The sequence below is a fragment of the Crocodylus siamensis genome, chromosome 15 (genome assembly GCF_052110815.1).
Source record: "Crocodylus siamensis isolate JL-2025a chromosome 15, ASM5211081v1, whole genome shotgun sequence".
Lineage (NCBI taxonomy): Eukaryota > Metazoa > Chordata > Crocodylia > Crocodylidae > Crocodylus > Crocodylus siamensis.
Window position 1 is genome coordinate 27,401,008 of NC_143409.1, and position 20,642 is coordinate 27,421,649.

The 20,642-nt window shown below is 47.6% G+C and overlaps 1 protein-coding gene across 1 annotated transcript; it reads right to left on the reverse strand.

The window, feature by feature from the left end:
• Positions 1-1,226: 1,226 nt before the first annotated feature.
• On the reverse strand, positions 1,227-16,704 carry COX5A (cytochrome c oxidase subunit 5A). The gene is made up of 5 exons (XM_090029234.1): positions 16,504-16,704; positions 7,961-8,077; positions 6,838-6,959; positions 5,011-5,133; positions 1,227-1,386 (listed from the first exon to the last, which is right to left on the reverse strand). The coding sequence occupies exons 1-4, from the start codon at positions 16,592-16,594 to the stop codon at positions 5,020-5,022; spliced, it is 444 nt and encodes a 147-aa protein (XP_089885360.1). The 5' UTR covers positions 16,595-16,704; the 3' UTR covers positions 1,227-1,386; positions 5,011-5,019.
• Between the last annotated feature and the right edge of the window lie 3,938 nt (positions 16,705-20,642).

Sequence of the window (20,642 nt, forward strand, 5' to 3'; positions counted from 1 at the left end):
CAGCCTTTGGAGCTAAATTTTCTGTACCACCTGCCACCACCAAATTCTAGTGCTTCCGAGTAAACATCAAATCAATTTTGAAATGAATTTTTCCCAAATCTTCAGGTGACTTACAGTAATGCGCTACAGATTTGTGAACCTCTGAATACAGAGCAAGTACTCAGTTATAAGAACAAAAGCATCAACCCATCTCGACAACATTTAAAAAGGAAGTCTTTTAGAACTGGCAAGATATATTCAATAGACCCAGAAAATAAATGATGGTATTGAGATGATGCACTTGCTGTTTGCTTTTCTTTAGCCGTCTCCCACCTTTGCCACTCAGCTGACAGTTTCTTGTAAGCATTCCAAGGCTTCTTGGTACTTCTTTGCATAAACAAACCAGCACAGCAGATACAATAGGGCAACTGAGGAACATCATGTTATGCTACACAGAGGTAATTGCTTTCACATCCACTGTATATTCTAGCATATGCACATATTCATGCTAACCTGCAGTCCACTTTTTCAGGGCAGGTACCTTTCAGTGGCTTAGACTGCACTAGAAGGCAGATTCAAGGTGCATGCTTCATTGCTTCAGCTCCCATGAAGGCTTCTATGCTAGGCAGAGCACAAAGCTCAACTGAAGGGCTTTTTTTTTTCAGGGGGAGAAGAAAGCAGAATCTAAAGGGCATTTATTTATACAGGCCTAGGACCTCAAAGCCCTAATCTGGACCCCAGATCACTGCACACTACAAAGAGGATTCTAGCTCAAGTAAGCTTACAGTTTAACATTTTATAAAAAACTCAAGATTTTGCTGTCCCTAAAAACCTTCAATGGCAGATGTGTCCTTTATAGGAAAAGGGTTCCTGACCATGAAGCTCTCGTGTGTACATCAACCTGGTATTGAACATGTTGATTGACAATGGGGTACTCCAGCACAGGACGTAACCAAGCAAGAACAAAGCATGCCTCACTGCTCTCCCTAGTAGTGTGACAATACAAACCGACAGAGATGACACTCCTTTTGTCCTGGAGTTTTCTGGAGTTCTGTCCTACCAGAAAACTCTACAGCTGGCCTTGCAAATCAGTATTCTTGCTGGATGGATCCAGAGTGGGTTATACATTTTAAAAAGTAAGCTGCTCTAGCTGAAGAGGTACAGTGTATTTTTGTTACTTTGCTTTTGGAAATGTGCGTTTTCTGTTTTTTCTTCTCCATTATAATTACACAGGCAATAGGATCATGTTCAGTTCAAACAAGTTTCTCCTTTATTAGGTTCAAGTTCAAATCACATACATTGTGACTCAAAGGAAGAAGTAATTTCCAATAAGGTAATATTTTAACATCTGTGTCTCCAGGCAACTGTACAATCAGGTAGCATTAATAAAATGCACAGGCAACCCATCTGGAAAAGAACAGATAAAGGACAGTTTGAGCAGGTCAATACTTTGGCAGCATTTTAAGTGTTCTCAGATAATTGCTTCACATTCTTTGTGTTCTCTCCAGAAAGATTTCACACAAATTCTTCAGGCCCAGAAATGTGGTCCTCATACTACCAGTCTCCTAGAACTCCAAGATGCCTTCCCCCAGAGAAAGGTAGAAACTAGTTTTAAAATTGTTAAATTACTTCACACTGAAGGGAACTGCAGGTTTGAGGCTTTGCATATATAAAAATGTAAAATATGTAACTGTCAACTTTACATATAATCCCTTCAAAAAAACCATTTCTAACTGACACACACTTACATGCATCACTGGAAGTTTCATTTGGAGCTTCATTTTAGGCTGTATCCAAGTTCACTGGCATGAACTTAATTTGTTATTCCAATGGGTCCCCAAATGCAACCCAAACAAAGACATGTGTAAGCAAATTGTCAGCCAGGGATGTATTAATGTAAGAAAGTTTGTATAAGCCAGTGGTCAGCTTTTTTAATACTGAACTTAGGAGCCCCTCCTGATTATATCTGAATGACAAGGCAGCAGCTTTTTAGTTCAGCCCTAAAAAGAGATCCGTAGTTTTCAGTTTTGTCTATATTGCAAGCAAGGGGTCATCTGAACCATGACTAAAATTCTGTAACTGCTAAAGGAAAAATCAATTATACTCAGTACTGGATGTATCCAAATCAAGCTTCATGAAAAGCATAAAACAGCATTTCTTCTGCCCTGGTACCTTCAGTATCACTGATCATTACCAAAGGAACAGCGTTGAAGCCTAAGGCAGACATATTTAGAGCATCCTCATCTATAAGAAGGTTGAGCAAAATGAAAATAAAGGTGAAGGCTACTGTATTTCTGGATGTGATGAGCCTTCCATTTGGAGAAGTGTTGCTAACAGACTGTTGAGAAGCAAAAAAGTTGACATACTTCTGAGCTAGTACCATACCACCATACTGCCAAAACAAATGATTTAGAGATGCAGCTTGGAGAGAAGAGACACCATTATTAGCCCTTATAGAATCATGCAAATCAAGCAAGCAAGCAAAACATGTAGGGGGTTGAACACTATTGCCTCCTTTCAACCCTTTTCCTTTGTAACAACCCTTAATTTTCTTCAATTTAACTCCTCAGGTACCTCTCTACTACTTACCAGCTACATTCATTCCCCACCCCACCCCAACCTGTCTCTCACCCATTGACTCCTTAATTTGTCATCAGTGACTGCTTTCTTGCATGCATACCAGCCTCTGGCTGCTTTACTATTCATTCCATCCAGGAAGAGCACGCACCAACTGCAGATGCTTCTTCAGGCTGATGAAGGGTGTTTGTGCCCAAAAGCTTACAAAGAAGATTTTTTTCCAACTATCTGAGTTGGTCTAATAAAATATATCAGATTTACCAAAATAAACCTAAGTTTCTAAGTTGTTGGGTTTTTTGATTCTTTTTAGTAGGAAGGGGAGAGGTGGGGGGAATGTTGCCCAGTTTGGATGAACAGCCTCTAGTTGTAGAATCAAACTATTCTACAAACTAGAAAATAAGAGCCGTCTGCATGCAAAGGTACATCCAAACACCCTTCATATAGTTTTTTAGAAGAAAATAAACAACCTGAAAACATTAGTGGTGCTACCTAAAGCTTTCCACCTAGATCCAAGTTGACGGTTCAGATTTAAAACACTCTCAAGATTCTCAGAATGTCTTAATTTAAGATGCATTTTTAGTACTGGGTATTAGGCCTGTGCAAAGCAGCAAGTATTTGATTTGGATTTGGCCAATTTGAGGGACAGTGATTCAATTCAGTGATCAAATCACTGTCCTGATTCGATTCAGCCGATTCAGATTCAGAGATCCAGCCATAAAATTGGCTACAAAAGCTTCAGACAGCCCTAACAGATAGGGATACATTCCCAGGCAGTGACAGAGCAAGGGAAGGAGTGAAGCTGGGACTAGGAAAGGGGTGCCGTTCCCAGGGCTGCACAGTGCCTGTTCTCTCATGCCTGGGCTCCATCTGTCCCCACTCACCCCAGCTCCTGGGCTGCGCCGTGCCATGGTCCAGGCAGCTGGTGTCAGCTGCTCCTGGGGCCACTGCAGCAGAGGCTGGGGGGGAATGGCAGCAAGTGGAGCCCCAGGCAGCATGGGACATGGCACAGGTTGTCTGCACTCACCCTAGACCCCGCTCCAGTGGCTCCAGGAGCAACCAGCACCAGCTGCAACAGGAACTGTCAGTGGGCATGCAGGGGGGTGGTGCGGGCGGGCAGGGGTGCATGCCTCTTGTTGCTCCGCACCTCCCCAGGAGGGCTGGGGGGCTGTGTCAGGCTCTTCCTGGGGTGGGGGGTGCCCCCAGATCTGTGCACAGGATGACAGGAGGCTGCCACTGCAGGGTAGGGGTGTTTCTGGTGCTCGGCATGCCCACCTCGAGTGTCAGGAAGAGTCAGCCAGGGGCTCTGCTTACTGCCACTCCCCCCAGCCCCTACTACAGCGGCCCCAGAAGCAACCAACACCAGCTGCCTACACCATGGCACAGCGCAGCCCACAAGCTGGGGTGAGTAGGGATAGGTGGAGCCCAGGCACGGGAGAACAGGTGAAGCACAGTGCAGCCCTGGGAATGGCACTCTTCCTCCCACCCCTTCCCAAGTCCCAGACTCACTACTTCCCTCCCTCACCACCTTGGGAACCTATCACTATTTGTTACATTATAAAGTGGGCTTGCCTTATGTGAGGGAAACCTGTATAGGCCCATGGCAGAATCTCTGAATCTCTCCAAATCGATTTGGAGGCTTCCGATTCAATTCTGACCTCTTAATGAGTCTCCTGATTCGATCTGAATTTGGCAATTTGGCCGCTCAATCAGGCCGAATCTCCTCTGAATTGAATTGGCTACCAAAGCTTCACACAGCCCTACTGGATATCAGTGTGACTCTCAAACTCTTGAGAACTTTCTATTTAAACCATGCTTGAATTAGTTTGACAAACCAATCTGACCCTCACAGCCCTTTTTATTTCTTTTCAGACAAAGCACTCCAGTTTGGAATTGGACTCTCAAAATCCTCATGCAGTACAATTTAAAAAAAGCCTTGTTCTTGAGTTAGGCAGCGTCTAAAACAGGGGTGGGCAAAATATGGCTCGTGGGCCGGATCTGGCCCACAGTAGGTCTCTCAGTCCCCTGCCCAGTCCAGCTGTGGCACATCCTGCCACCCCGTGAGCATGCAGCAGGGCTGAGACAGCTCCACAGCTGAACCATCCTGCATCTCCGCTGCCTCCAGGCTGCTCCATGGGGAGCAGTGGCAGCACAGAGCAGATACAGGTCAGCCTTGGGTATTTGCAGCAGGGAACTGCCAGCAGCGGGAAGGGTAGGGACCACTTCTACCCCATGCCAAGCAACAGCTTTTGTCCTGTACTACAGCTACTGAGTCTGGGTGAGCGAGCCTGGAGCAGGGACAGAGCACGTGGCTCTGCAATACAGGTCCCTGCTAGTACCACAGGGCTGGGGTGGGCAGCAGTGTAAGCCAGAAGGAGCTGTCAATGCTCACACTGCCTAGAAAGGCAGTCCAGCTGCAGAGCCACCCCAGTTCCAGAAAAATCTGGTGCCCCTTACCAATAAGATTTATGCTTTGTCCAGGCCCAGTTCCTCTGGAGTGGAGATTCCTAATTCATTCAAAGTGGGTCTAAGTTCCTGGATAACATAAGGGTAGATTTCCTTGTGAGGTCCTGCCTTATCCTGAAAAATAAAATAAAGAGGCATTAAAACAGTGAAATATGGGCCAGCAAGGCCAGTGTTACACTAAACAGTGGATGGCACTTGTCTGGCAGTGTTTACCATATGCCCACTATAGCAGGGCTTCCCAAACTTTGTTATACTGTGGAGTGGCAAAAAAAAATTAAATCTAAACATGTAAATTTAAATATTCTGTGGGCAGGGGGTTGCGAGGATCAGGTCGGGTTGCGGCACCACAGCTACTGGCACTGGGGGACCCTGCAGGGGAGGGGGCTATACAGGTGGTGGCCAGGGGGGACCCAGCTGGGGCTGCCCAGGAAGAAGGGGCTCTGCTGCCTTCCCTAACAGCAGTAGTGACATGTAGGGGGTGCACATGCACCCCCTGACAGGCCACACTCCCTACTTAGGTGATGGGCAGGAGGGAATGCCAGTGCCCACCATGCACGCGCTGGCTGGGGAGTGGGAACACTGGATGAAGCGCTGTGGCTACTTCCCAGTTGGCACTATCAGTAGTGGGGGACCAGTCACGGGGGGGGGGCAGCACATGCCCCACCGTGACAAATGACACCAATTGCCCATGCCCAGGAGTAAGCAGCGAAGCTGCTTCCTTGCCCTCCACCCTGGGCAGTTCCCCACCCACATCCTCCCACTCCCAGTCATGGGCAGGGCTGTGGGGTCATGCCTGGCCTGGTGCAGGCCCCAGTACTTGGTGCTCCGGCAGTGCCACGCCAGACATGGCCATGGCGGTGGGAGCAGGATGAGGTGCACAGAGCCTGGGGCTGCCCCACCACCCAGTTTTAACCCCACACGTGACTGCTGGCAGCCCAGGCCTGGTGGTTGGGAACCTCTACACTATAGTACCTGTCTCCCAAAAGACTGAAGGGCATCATTCCAAAAACTAATATAGAGCAGGTCTCTTCAGATGGATGTCTCCACAGAAGTTACACAAAAGCCTGTTACCAATACACCACATCTACTAAGCTGGAGATGAACAGCAGTCTTGAGCAGAACAGCAACTGAACTAATCTATCCTAGTGAGGACTGACTGGCATTTCTAAAATGTCAGTCTTCAATACAAGGACTAAAACTACAAGTTTGCTTTGTTGGGGTGGGAGAAGAAAGAGGAACATGTCCCCTATTCTGGCTACTCTATTCTGACATGGTGGTTAAGAAAGTTTATCAATTTGTTCTGCTCTCTTCTAGCAAACCAAGTAAATGGTGGGAAGGAAAAAGTACAATTGTAAGATAGGGCATGTATACCTGTAATCCTATGCTGCCATTCTCTTTCCTTCACACAGCAAACGGAAACTAATCACATGATCCAAAGACAAAGCACATACTACCTTTGGTAGGGTCAGGAAACTGTGGGTTTCTGCTAACTAAATGGTGAATAAAGTATAGTGAAAAAGTAGAAGACTCATACATCCCTTTTAAAGACCTTCAGTCAACATCAACATTTCCAGCTATCATACCCTACTCAGTGGCTTTTAACCTTTTTTCATTTGCAGACCCCTAAAAGAATTCCAAATGGAAGTGCAGACCCCTTTGGAAATTTCAGATAAAGGTGTGAATCCTCTGAATTGTAGTGTGGGTAGTCACATACTTTTGATCACAGTCATCTTTCATGGACCCATTAGACAGTCTGCGGACCCCCAGAGGTCCACAGACCACAGGTTAAAAACCACTGCCCTACATTGTTTCACTCACCTTTACAGCTTCTAAGATGCGGACCGCACTAGCAAAGTCATTTAACCGCCTGCACGCTCTCAATGCAGCATCAAGGATTTTTGGTTCTGGAACCAGATCATAACTCACCAGTGTATTCATGCCTATTGAGATGGGACAAGGAAAACAGTCAGAGATTGCCCCAGATAATCTGCACACTAAAGAGAGAGAAGGAAGGGGTAGCTTAGAAATTTCTGGATGACTGCTTTCAAAAAGTTCAGCTAAAACCATGTAAACTACCTGGCCCCTACCTATCCTTTCCAAAATGCCAGTTACTGTAGTATCCAACTACAGGAGTCAATTTAAAAATTCTCTCTCTCATAATTTCAGAACCTCCTCACCCCATCGGTTCTTTTCTTCAAGCAAAGAAATCAATACTAAATCAGCTAGAAGAGCTGTGACAGAAAAAAGATTATCTCAATTGCTGTCCACGCTTCAGCTACAAAGCAAACCTCCAGAATTTACTTACGTAGATATTTATTCATTAACCAACAACTGAGCTTGGTCACTCTCAACAAAACCCACCCCCAAAAAACTTACTATCAGCTGTTGGTGAAAAAAAAAAGGTCTCACATTTAAAACTGATTCTTAAATTAGAAAGAATCTAGACACTTAAGTAGTGAGTAAGCCTTTTGTATGCTAGCACCATGTTCATCAGTAAGTAAACTGAAAGTGAAATCCAGGTATTCTGCATCGCTGAGCTTCTAGTGTTTTGCTACACAACAATCCAAGGCAGCATATTATCAACCCAACTTTGTACTACACAAAAATTTTATCTCAGGAGCCCCAGTGACCACACACCCTTGGCCACCAGAATGTATGGAAGTCTCCACTTGATTCCTAGGTTCTTTTACCTCCTTAACTGATGTCAAGTACAGTAGTTCATGCCATTCCAGACAGTTTTGAAGCATATAGAAGGTGCAGTTCCATACTATGGAACCAAGTTTCAGAGGATTTGTCAACAACCCCCTGAAAGTCACATCAGACCTTCTACTTTCTAGCCTAGCTGTAATATTTAGTGGTGCTACTATTCTAAGACACTAAATTGTTCTCACATTACTCTATACCTGCAATGGATTGGGGGCAAAAGGATTATCAAACATACCTTTCCTTAGCTCCCAGGCATCAATATCTGGTTTGTTGAAGTATGTTACCCAACGAGCATCAAATTCTTCGTCTGATTCCTGTGCCTCATGAGAGTAGCAGTGAGCAGGTAATACAGCTGTATTAGGAAGGAACATGGGAGGGTTAAACAAAATCTCTCTTAGTTAAAAAAAAGATAATCCAGGCCAGTAGACTGCAGCAGTTAAGTCATTTAGTCAGGGTACAGCCATCAATTACATAAATTTGAGTCGCTAGTTCAGTACAGTACATTTAGAATAAAGTGTCATGTTTGACAGCAAGATGGTGTAAGTAAAGCCTTTTATAGAAAGGTGTTACTTCCATTTTGAAGGAGTGGGCCTACAAAACATTCCTGAACTGGATTAAAAAGTTATGCAAATACCTGCAAGACTAATTGAGGGACCAAGTCATTCAGACAAAGTAGAACAGGCTATCTTGTCACTGTTAGCCCTGTCCAATAAATTCCCTTTTTTTTCCTCCTGTGCCCCTACACAAGTGAGTCCATTACAATATTTTTGTTCTTTTGCTGCAGAAAACTGTTTTATTTATAGCATGCAATTCACAACATTGCCAGCATCATCTATGAATTCGCAAGGAAGTAAAGCTAATAAAGCTACATCAGTTTATTCGCTGAAGTGGCAAGATTGGGGAAAGAAAGTAAATCAGATGCTTCTTGCCACTTTCAGGCTTGGGCTTGTCTATACAAGGAAACAGACTATTTCAGAATAATATCAGTTTTGCAATAATACAGGAATGGGTAGACAAATCTTGAAATTGCTCAATGACTGGTTTTGTAAGCCAAAGGAGGAAACATTTTCTAATTTCTAACAAAAATTCTTAACTGATTAGGTAACACAGGGGTTGGGGAGGACACAGAAGAGGAAAGTTAGCAGATGACTCAGTAACAACAGGACATAAACTTGTGTCTAGGTTATTAGCTTGGCAGTGGATGAAAGCGTACTTTCAGCCCATGGCTGGCTGCTGGCCCACGTATAGTGACTTAGTGGCATTTATCCTCTCCCAAGATGACCTCTACAGCCTCCAGAAGCCTCACTGAGACAAAACTACCTATCCCCATTGGAGATAAAGCTTGGCCAATGAGGAAGTCTGATTCAATAAAGAAGTAGCATTGCAGAATAGATTATACACAAAACTTCAGTCTCTAGGACTGCCACCCAGCATGAAGTTTACAATGAAACTTGAGTTTCTTGATAGGCTAAGAGTAGTAGGGCTGTTCAGTCTGGAGAAGTGAAGACTGAAGGGGGATTTAATAACAGTCTTCAAATACCTGAGAAGTGATTAGAGAGAGGATGGAGATGTAGTTCTCTGTGGCCACATGGAGCACTACTAAAAGCAATGGACTCAAGGTGCTAGTGCACCAGAGAAAATTTAGGTTGGAGATTAAGACTATGAGGGTGGTTAAGAACTGGAACACGCTACCTAGAGCACTTGTGAAATCTCCATCCCTAAAAGTCTACAACAGCAGGCTAGACAGACACATGGCTGGGATGGTTTAGTTAGGATGATTCTGCTTTAAGCAGGGGGCTGGACTAGATGACCTTTTGTAGTCCCTTCTACCCCTCTCTTCCTATGATCCTATGAAAATGTACTGGAATTTAAGATGAAGATAACATTCATAAAGTCATAACCTTGTTCTCTCCCTTAATGCTATTTTACCAGTTGTGTCTTTTCACAACTAACAAAAAGGATGCATGAGGGACAGTGGTTTTAATGTCCAAAAACTTGTCCAACATCCAGCACAATTATCCAATTTGTCCAGTACAAGTTATCACAAGACCCTCTCGCTTCTCATACGTTTCTTTCACCACCACAGCTACAATTCAACCCCAAAAGAATGAACATTTTCTTTGGCAGATGCCAAATCCATAGGACAAAATTTTAGCAGCTGCACAGAAGTCAACTAGGTCTCTCTTATGCAATGCAAGTGCATTCCCAGATACCCCACCCACAGATTATGTAGTTGGCTGCAAATATTTCCTTCCCACAGCTTTCAATATCACATTCATTCCACTATCTGTACTGCTAGAAGAGGAAAAAAAACAAAAATAACTGCACTCATGAATCTGTCTACCTAGCTAACTCAAGAACTAGGGATGTAACTTGTTAAATGACAGTTGTATTTATACCGTTTACTGCTTAGTGACCTCCAGCAGAAACGGCCCTGGCCCCAGTCTCTTATGTTCAACGTGCAGCCGGTGCTGTGCAGGCCCCAGACCACTGGAAGGGAACCACAGACAAGGTGCTGCCCAGCTTCAAGGCTGCAGCTTCCCCTTGCCCCACAGGCACGGGCTGGGGCTACCAATCACTTCTGTGCCCAGATCTCACACCATGGGAAGGAAGGAGGTGCTACACCACCCTACTGGAGTTGGGTGGGGCCTTCCTGCTGCAGCAGCAAGACTCCTGGGCCCTGCAGTGGGTCTGTCCAGCCCCCCTGCAGTGGTGGACCCTGGGAAGGGCAACAGGTGCACTATATCCTTCCCACCCATGGTGCTGGGGCTGCACAGGGCCTGACTAAGCGGGCAGCTGGCTAGGCCCGAGGTGGCAAGCAGAAGACACTGGGTCTGATGGGTCACTGCCAGGCCCTCAGATGGTGTGCGCAGCCCCAGGGCACTCCCGAGGGACAGCAGCAGTGGCCTGGGAGTCTACTGATGCAGCCCTAATGCTCCTCCCCACCCCATCCCTGCTGTGTCACCACCATTCAGGAATGCTCTGGGGCTGCAGTCACAGTGAGGGGCTGATCACAACCCCTCAGACCTGGTGCTGCTTGGTCCAGCTGTGGCAGCACCTCCTTGGGCCAAGCTAGCCTCACTCTCAGCCCCGCCTCATGGCTCAGACAGGTACTGCATGGCTCTAGCACCACAAGCAGGAGGGGTAAAGGATACAGCACACTTGGTGGGGGCCACATTGCTGGAACCAGCTCCCCATGTCCCCTGAGGTGAGCTAGGGAGGGCCCAGCCTGGCAGTGCAGAAGAGCCTTCCAGGTCTAAGTCACAGTAGCACAAGTGTGGTGGGAGGTGCAGGAAACTCGTAGCCCATCACCCTGGGATCACAGTGAAAAAACAAGGGGCTGTTCCTCCTTGAGGTCACTAAACTAGGTATGTGCTATGGGTTACCCATTTAACCAATATAATTAGAGGAGGTCAAATGGATAATTTTTTTTACACAATATTTACATCCCTACCAAGAACAGGCAGAAAACAGCTAGCAGTTGAGACTAGTCCTTTCTTCTTTATTAATAACACACACTAACCAAAGTTGTATCAAAATCCCTGGAGAAGTAGATGCATCTTATTTTAGGTGTATGACAAACAACTTACTATGAAGCCACCACTACATGTTACAAATATCACACAATTAACTGGTTAACTGCAATTACCTTTATCGAGCTATAACACCATACAAAGCTCCAAGCAGCTATAAAGTTAGACCTCAAAAATGTGTACCAACTTTATACCTGGTTGCTACTGAGCTTTAATTTGCACACATACAAGGGTCTCCCCTGCAGTTGGGAGCCACAGCAGTTGATGGGGCTCCCAGTAATAATGGTGAACCATGCCCAGCCAGGGCTGGGAATCCCACAACTGAGGGAATTCAGCCCCAGCAACAGCCTACTCTGTGCTGTTGGGTCACAGAGAACTCAAGTCCTGCAGCTGTAGATGCTGGGTAACAGGGCTCAGCTGGGTCCTCGCAGCCAGAGGGGCATGACTGCCCTGGGGGTGTATGAAAGCCACAGGGATGGAGAACAAAGTTGCAGCAGCTGCAATCCCTGGGGGATTGTGGCAGCCGTGAATCCCCAGCCTGAGGGGTGTGTGGGGCACCCCCATAGCTGAGAGTCCCTCAAACAAGGGGGTCCCAGCTACAGGAGCTTAATTTCTGCCTAAGCAGATAGAGCAAGAATCAGGCTCCCCCTGCACTGGCAGTAAGGCACAATGGGATCTAATGTGCAATCCCACAATTATGCCTCCTCCATGCACATATGGCATGGCAGGAGGCACAACTGTATGGATCATGCATTAGATCCCATCATGTCTTTACCTGCACATGCAGAGGACACCTAAGCACTGCATGTATTTTAGACAGCGCACTGGACTAACCAAATTCTTTTGTTTTAAAGTTATGTTAGCATGTGGTTTGTCCTCATAAAGCATGACAGTAATCCCAAGTATGATTTTCCTTCAATACATATACACTAAATGAAATTCTGGTTAGTATATCATTTTAACTTTTCACAATTTATGATTATGAGGAACATTTTAAGATAATATGGCCACCACATGCAGCTTCAGGGATTTGCACACTCCAGGGACTCAGAGGACACCCTCCGCCCCCTACTATACCCCCAACACTCCCCCAACACACACCCCCAACTCACCCACACCCTCCCACAGCCCCCAAACATCCTTATCCCCCACTATAGCCTCATACTCCACCCTAACCACATACCCCACACCCACTGTACCCCCACGCGCACATACAATATACAAAAGTAAGACTATTTTGACCTATTATAACAATTGCCTCTAGATACACTATGCAAATACATATAATCAGGACAAAAATATTTGTTTAAATAAAATTTAAATAAGTTATAGTAGATATTCAATTTTTTTTAGTATATAATTTTTTTTCTGGTTTCAAGATGGCAAACCACCCCCCCCCCAAAAGGAGTACTCCTGGAACAAGGGGCGGGGCTTCTGGTGGCAAAGGGCAGGGCTTAGGGCAGGGGCAGGCCATTATTTAGAGTGGAGGGCCACTTACTGAGTTTTGACAAGCTGTCGAGGGCCACATGGGTAGCCCCACTCCTTGACAGCTGCCCCACCTCCGGTCTCCATCTTGGGACTGAAAGTCCCACCCCCTAACCCCTGAACTTTGCCATGAGAGGTTCCTGTCCTTAACCCTGGAAATACTACTTTCAGCAAGGGGTTGGTGGCATCTCAGAACCAGAAAAATACCAAATTATATTCTAAAAAGCAAACATATAAAAAATCCATTAATTTGATTGTAAAAAATATTTTTGCCCTGGTTTACATGCATTTGTGTAGTGTATATGGAGGTGATCACACAATAGCTTAAAATGACATCTTATGCTTGTACATTGAGGGATGGGTTTAAGGTTGGGGTGGTGGTGTGAGTGTAAATATGTGGGGGGAAGGGTGGCTGTGGTGTGTGAGGGGGTATGGAGGCCTACATGTATGGCAGCGCAGGGGGGTGTGCATGTGTATGGTGGGGTGTGCGTGTAGGATTTGCCCTACACGCACACACACTGCCCCTGCCTGCACATGCACATGCACACCCCCGTACCAGCAGGGGCTGTTCTCCCCAGTCCGGACATGCAACCAGGAGCCACATGGTGCTCCAGTGGTGCTGGAGCAGAGCAGAAAGCAGAGAAATGGCTGGGGGTGGGTGGGACTGGGCTCCTACCTCATGCTCCCAGCTCCCCCTGGGTCCTACTACCTCTGGCTCCTATCATCTTTGACAGGAAGCCAAGAGCAGATAAATTATTTTCTAAATTTTTTAGGGGTCCCGTGGGCCGAACAGAATAGCCTGGCAGGCCGTATTTTGCCTGGCCTTGGGTTAGGGGGTAGGACATCTGGTCCCAAGATGGCAGCCAGGGACAAGGTACGTGGTGAGGGGCAGGACTACCACTGCAGCCCTTGACAGCTCACCAAAACTCGTTAAGCAGCCCTCCAGCCAAAATAATTACCCAACCCTGAGGTGCTAGCTCTTCTGGACACGTGTGGGAATGTGCCGAGTTTCAAATAAAGTGCCAGTTTATTTGTTTTTTTTGTTTTTTAAAAGTTTGCAAGCAGCCCTAGTGAACATGACCAACATGATAACATTGATTTAATTTACATCATAGTTAACTATGTGTTTCTTACATGCATGAGTGTTAACACTAGAGCCAACATTTGAAAAAGAAAGAAGCAAAACTGGAATAATATTTATCTCAACTACAAAAAGGAAAGGGAAAGAGTTCAACCAGCCCAAGTCTATGAAATGAATTTCTACAAGAACCAAAGACCATCACCACCTCACCATCTTTCATTCCAAAAGAAAGGTGCATTTTTTCTGTGGCTTTGCCTTTGACATACCCCACACTCTCTCTAAACAATTTCAGAACAGAACAAGCCACTGTACACACTACCCTGCCAAGGTGCTCACGAGGAAACTCACAAAGACAGATAGCAGTTATGTTACTTTCTGTCGCACTACTGGAATGCACCCAGGCACTACAGTGACAGGCAGGGTAGAAAAAATGGGTATAGGCAAGAGGAAGGCACACACCTAAACAAAACTTACTCTTAAATGCCAGTGTTCATGTTACAAAGGCCAAAGATTTTTTTTTTTTATACTTTTTAAGGGATGCAACAAAATACTTCCATTGCATCATACTGCATTTGTGACTGCATTTTTAGGGACAAGAAATTAAAAAACATTACTTCAGCAGATACCCTTAGAGTTTAAGAGTAAAGAACTTGAACTCAGGGCTTCAAGAAAATATTACCTCAGCTGCCAACATATGGACTTGCAGGTTACCTTTGTTTACTAAGAGGCAGAAATGGAGAATATTTACCTGCCTCATATGGATGGTATACTGGAGAACTGAGGAACATTTGTAAAATATTAAACTCAGCAGAAGTGCAATATGAACACTAGAGACAATCCTGTAATTATCTGAAAGCAAATGGAGCCACTCAGACAGTCTTCCTCATCTTCCACGGTATTTAATGGCCCACTCTCAGCTACCTCCAAGCAGTCAGAATAGGTGAGTGAAGCAAGGGTAAGTGGGCAGGTGCAACTTGCTGAGGACTTCACAGAATTCAAGAAAAACTCCTTGCTCCAGACAGCTCAATAATCTAAATAATGAATCTGGCATAAAATCATAATTGCAGAACACAAAAGGATGAAGACAGGAATATGAATTTACATTCACAGTTTAAGACATATCTGTATTTGGGCAATACAATGTTTTACCTACAGAGTGTTTCAAAGACCACTGCAAAACTGAATGAGGTAAGACTGGGGTTTCAGAAGAGTTTCAAAAGGACACTCCAAGACGACAGGGCAGCAGAAAAAGGAGACCGCATGGCTACAGTGACTGAGATCATTGAAATACAAACTGATGAAGCACAAATGGCAAGTGGGATAGGAAAGCAAGCAGGGGACGTGTAATACTAGAACTCAAAAGCAAGAACAAAAAGCTTATCTGAATAATGCAATAAATAAGTCCATAGCAAGATACACACAAAAAATAAGTACAGTGAGAGGGAGCTTTGGCAAAACATTTTATCACAAGGTGCTTCCTGGAACCTTCAACCATGATTTAAATAAAGCGTTCTGGGAGCTGGACAGACCACTTCAGGGCACAGATAGAAAAGAAGCAATTACAACTTCCTTGACCACTTTGTTTTCTTTTTGAAAGAGATGAAGATCACTCCCCGCAGCAATCACTCTGCATTGGAGGAACTGTACAGATGCAAAATGGAATTTGCATGTGGTACATTCTCTCAGTCACCAGGTTTAGAGGCCTATTAAGTCAGTTAACCTTTGGTAACTCCCCATTGTTCTGGACATGGGAAATTGCCTTTGGTTTTTATAACCAGGAGGAGGCTTATAGCCCAGGGCTACCAGCACTTGTGTGTTTCTGTCACTGCCTGTGTTTTGGGTCCCCCTTTGGTTTCCAGGCAGGTGCACAACAAATCAGAAGGTGCATTTTCCCATAAGCACAAGAAACCAGGAAGGCCACTTCTTACAGAAAAGCTCCCTAATGCTGATTTGTATCAACATACTATGGTGGCTGGTAGGACAGGCGACCATCTTCACGCTGGAGCCGTTCCCAGGGGAGGGGAGGCAGGCACCAGGCGGCAGGCAGAGGAAACGAGGCAGCAGACACAGGAGGGCAGCTGTGCCCAAGCCAAGCTGCTACAGCCCCGGGGCTACCAGAGAGGGCAGCCCAACTTCCGCTCCCACTTCCCTTTGCCGGGCGCGGCCCAGCTCCGCTCAATGTCACCTTCCTGCTACAGGCCTGGTTACCACAGAAGAGCAAGGCCCGCCCCAGCTGCAGCAACCCCGGCTCAGCGCGGGGACGGGCACCCAGAACCTGCGGCCCGGGTGCGGCGCACACCCCATAACCTTGACTGGGCAGGTGCAGCGGCTGGGCCCGGAGCTCGCACCGCAGCGGCAGCCGAGACCCGGCGGGGGGTGGGGGAAGAGGCGGACCGCACAGGACGCCGCCCGCGCTAGGCCACAGGTGCAGCCTGCCCTCGAGTGACAGCACAGGTCACGGCAAGGACACGGCGCTGCCGGAGAGGAACGGCCTCGCGGGCCCGGCCCGAAGGCGCCTCTGACCCCGCGCACCGCGTCGCCCCGCCAGGATGCGACCGCGGCTGCAGGAAGCTGGGCCGCGCCGCACGGGGAGGAGCAGCGGCTCCTCCCCCGCGCCGGGTCCCGCGAGCTGAGGCGGAGGCTGAGGCCGGTGGGGGGCCCCGCTGGGCCGTGACTCACCGGCGGGGGCCGCGGGCAGCCAGGAGCTGGGGGCGGGCAGGCCGCGGAGGGGGGCGCCGCGGCGGAAGAGCAGAGCTACGGCGGCCAACATGACGACGGGGGCTGCAGAGTGGGGACAACCGGGCGCTACTTCCTCACACCGGCCGCGCTCGGGCTACCACGCGCCGAGACCCGGGCAAAAGGGGGCCGGGCTACGGCGGCGCCGGGCGGACAAATCGCTCCCGCCACGTGACGCGGGCGAACCGCAAGGGGCGTGGCCAGCGGCCATTTTGAAGTAGGGCAGTTGAAGGGCGAGCCCTGTTGAGGGCGTTGCCTGGCGTTGTCCTTGCGGCCGGCAGAGATCGATGCGTTTTCGCGCCGAAGTGGAAGCAAGCCGCAATGTTGACAGGAAGGGGCGCGTAGCCAGACCCCGCGTTTGTTCCTGTCGGTGGTAGCTATCACTAGTCTGCAACATGCCAGTCCAGGGGGTGTCCCTAGCTGCAGGTGCACTCAGGTTAGAGAGCCTGTCTTGGCAGGGGCCTTCAGGAGCGCTTCATCCCCATCAACCTCGGTGTGAACTTGGAGGGGATTTGTTGGACTGCATAAAAGAAACCCACGTATAGACGCCCCTATCCACCTTTGTTTCATTCAGCGCCATCAAGTTTAACTCACTGTAAAAACTAATAAGGATGAAGCCTCCTGAATAGCACATGTCTGTATCCCATTAATCCAGATATGTATAAACCAGCTCTGGCCCCCTGTGGATGAGGTCACTGTCAATTAAGGCCTGTTGTCACCTGGGTGTTACCTCGTGTCCATCAGACAAAACACAGCAGGAATCTAGCTTTTTCTTTCTAGTGAAGACAAGACTTTAGAATACCTCTGGAGAGGGAAGAAGGGAAGATGTCCCCTTAACAGATGCCCCCTCAGGCATGAGGCTGAAGTTTGACTCAGCCCTGCATCTCTGAGAAAATCGTCTCTTACAGCTCCTCCCAGCACGTTTCTAATGTAGTTTTATTCTTATCTGCATGCACCTTCACCAGAAATGATCCTGTCTATCTGTTCATAACATCTAGGCTTCAGAACAGCAGTCTTGTTTCTGTTCAGTCATGCTTGTGGGCTGTTACTGTTTCTTATTGTAGCCCAGGTAACCGGGATATATATGCCCCTTCTCCAATTGAAGAGGATTGTTAGCTGGCAGGTGTGCTGTGGGAAAACTGCAGACCGCTCAGTTTCCCTCTGTCCCTATAGAACCAGGCCAGGACAGTCAGGGGACTTAATGTTAATATATTTGTATATAGTTATCACGACGAAAAGAAACATGGATATAAACATATGTACTATATATGTATGGATAGATAGATAGATAGATAGATATCTAAACAAATAACATAAAAAATACCCTCTGGGTAAATGCCATCAAACCTTACACTAGTGCTCCAGATACAGGTAAGTCATAGGTAAGTATTTGATCTGAAACAGATAAACCCCAAAATGAAAATAGATAGCTAACAGATAAACTATAGATAAGTATGGGTGAACAATAAATAAGCCACAAATAAATACAAGTAAACAACAGGTGAAATAACAGCAAGAGGGGGTCCCAGCAGAGCGCTAGAACTCTACTTATTTACTAAATTACAAACATGAGCGATCACAAAATATAAGGCATGACATCACACCACTTACAGCGCAAGAACCCGAAAGACAGACTTAATCCCAAGGGGAAACCCCAATGCCCCATGGCTTTTCCCAAGCCCTACAAAGAAGCTGGTAACTTTAGGGGGGCCATCCCAATGGGACCTCCACTTTCAGGAGCCCTTAACAAACCAGGGGGGACTCCCCCTCCCCTGTAGGAATCCTCTTTTCCCTGCAACTCTCGGCTTCCAGGCCTGGAGGGTGGCCCTTGTCCTCTGCACCAAACTGCTCTCTCGCCTGCAATGGGCTTTGTGGGGGGTAGCTGTTCCCTGGAACAGGGCTCCTCTATGCAGGGCTTCTGGGGCCCCTGGCTCAGCCATGTCTTCTGGCTCAGTAGCCCAAGCACCCTCTGGCTCCCTGGACTCAACCTTTTTGCTATGGGTCGGAGGCCTAGGCTGCATGCTCCCAGACCTTTGTGCAGCACCTCCTGCACCAAGTTCCCAGCCTCGTTCTGGGAGTTGAGGACCTGAGCTGCCCAAGCGCTCCAAAGGTCCTACTCCTTGCAGCATCCTGTGCACTGCATCTCTGGCCACATGCCAGAGGTTGCAGGCCTGAGCCGCCTCACGCAGCTCCTAGGGTCTGGGTGCCATGTGCTCTGCTGCACACCGAGAGCCTAGCTCCTAGAGCTGTCCACCACTCCCCACTGATGGAAGTCTTCAGGGGCACTTTGGGGCTACTATTCTGCCCTGCTGAACAGCCCTCCTTAGCTCTTCTAAGCCCCGTCCTTGTCTGTCCCGGATGCGTCTCCCTCATGCTGGGCATGCAGCTCCTCTTATACACTCCAGGGCTCTTCCAGACCTGAGTATTGCACTCTTCAATAAGGACCAGAAGAGGTGGGGGGTGGGGACTCCTCTCCTCCTACCCTCAGAAAAGGGGCGTAACTTAACTCCTCTTGCTGCCTCCTGATTGGTCGATGGGCTCCACCAATCAAAACAGCAAAATTTTAAGCCTGGGAAAGCTCCGAAAGACCCAAGCTCCAAAAGACAAGTCTGCTACAAGACAAGTTTGCTACATTATTAAGACTATAATATGAGCTGTGATCCTTTGACTCCCATTCACTCCTTACTTACCCCAAAGGAATTTGTGGGATTCACTTACGGAAGACTCGCACTTTTACTGCAAACATGGTATCTCTCCCATTAATAATTTTCATCGTAGCCTTGGTATCCTGCCTGAGCTGATCTTGTACAATATTTCTCAGCTACCAGCTACTCCCAAGATTCTTCATGGTCAATAGTGTTTTTTTAATTGATTCGTTTTCTACCAACAAGAATGCAAATTATTTCCATTAATTATTGGGGATAAAGTGCAGCTGCCACCTTGTAAGTGTTCAAGGGTGAATATTTCCCACAAGAAATGGAATTTCATAGTTTCTAGGGTCTGAAGGGACCTGAGCAGATCATCTAGTCCGACCCCCTGCCATGGCAAGAAAGAATACTGGGGTCAAATGACCCCAGCAAGATGTTCATCTAACCTCCTCTTAAACACCCCCAGGGTAGGGGCCAGCACCACTTCTCTTGGAAGCTGGTTCCAGACCCTAGCCGCCCTGACTGTGAAGTAGCGCCTCCTGATATCTAGCCTAAACCTACCCTCTGCCAGCTTGTGACCGTTATTCCTGGTCACTCCTGGTAGTGCTCGGGGGAACAGGGACTTCCCCAGTGCCTGCTGATCCCCCTGACTAGTTTGTAACAGGCCACAAGATCCCCCCTCAGCCTTCTTTTTTGGAGGCTGAACAGGTTCAGGTCCCATAGCCTCTCCTCATAGGGCCTGCCCTGCTGTCCCCTGATCATACGAGTGGCCTCCTCTGGACCCTCTCCATGCTGTCGACATCCCTCTTGAAGTGTGGCACCCAGAACTGGATGCAGTACTCCAGCTGTGGCCTGACCAGTGCCGCATAGAGGGGGAGGATCACCTCTTTGGACCTGCTCGAGATGCATCTCTGGATGCATGCCAAGGTGCGGTTGGCCTTCCTAACTGCCCCTCCACACTGCCGGCCCATGTTAATCTTGGAGTCAATGATGACCCCCAGATCCCTTTCCGCCTCCGTGCTGACAAGAGGGAAGTTCCCCAACCTGTAGGTATGGTGCCGGTTGTTCCTCCCGAGGTGCATCACCTTGCACTTGTCTGTGTTGAAACCCATCCTATTCTCGTCCGCCCACCCTTGTAACCTGTCTAGGTCTGATTGTAGCCTGTTGCATCCTTCCAGTGTGCCCACGTCCCCCCACATCTTAGTGTCATCAGCAAATTTGAACAGGGTGCTTTTTACCCCCTCGTCCAAATCACTGATGAAGATGTTGAACAGTGCGGGCCCGAGGACCGAGCCCTGCGGAACCCCACTGCCCACGTCCTTCCAGGTTGAGAAGGACCCATCCACTACCACCCTCCAGCCAGTTGGAGACCCATTTGACTGTGTGGGTGTCTACACCACAGCCCCCCAGTTTCTTAATGAGAACAGGGTGAGA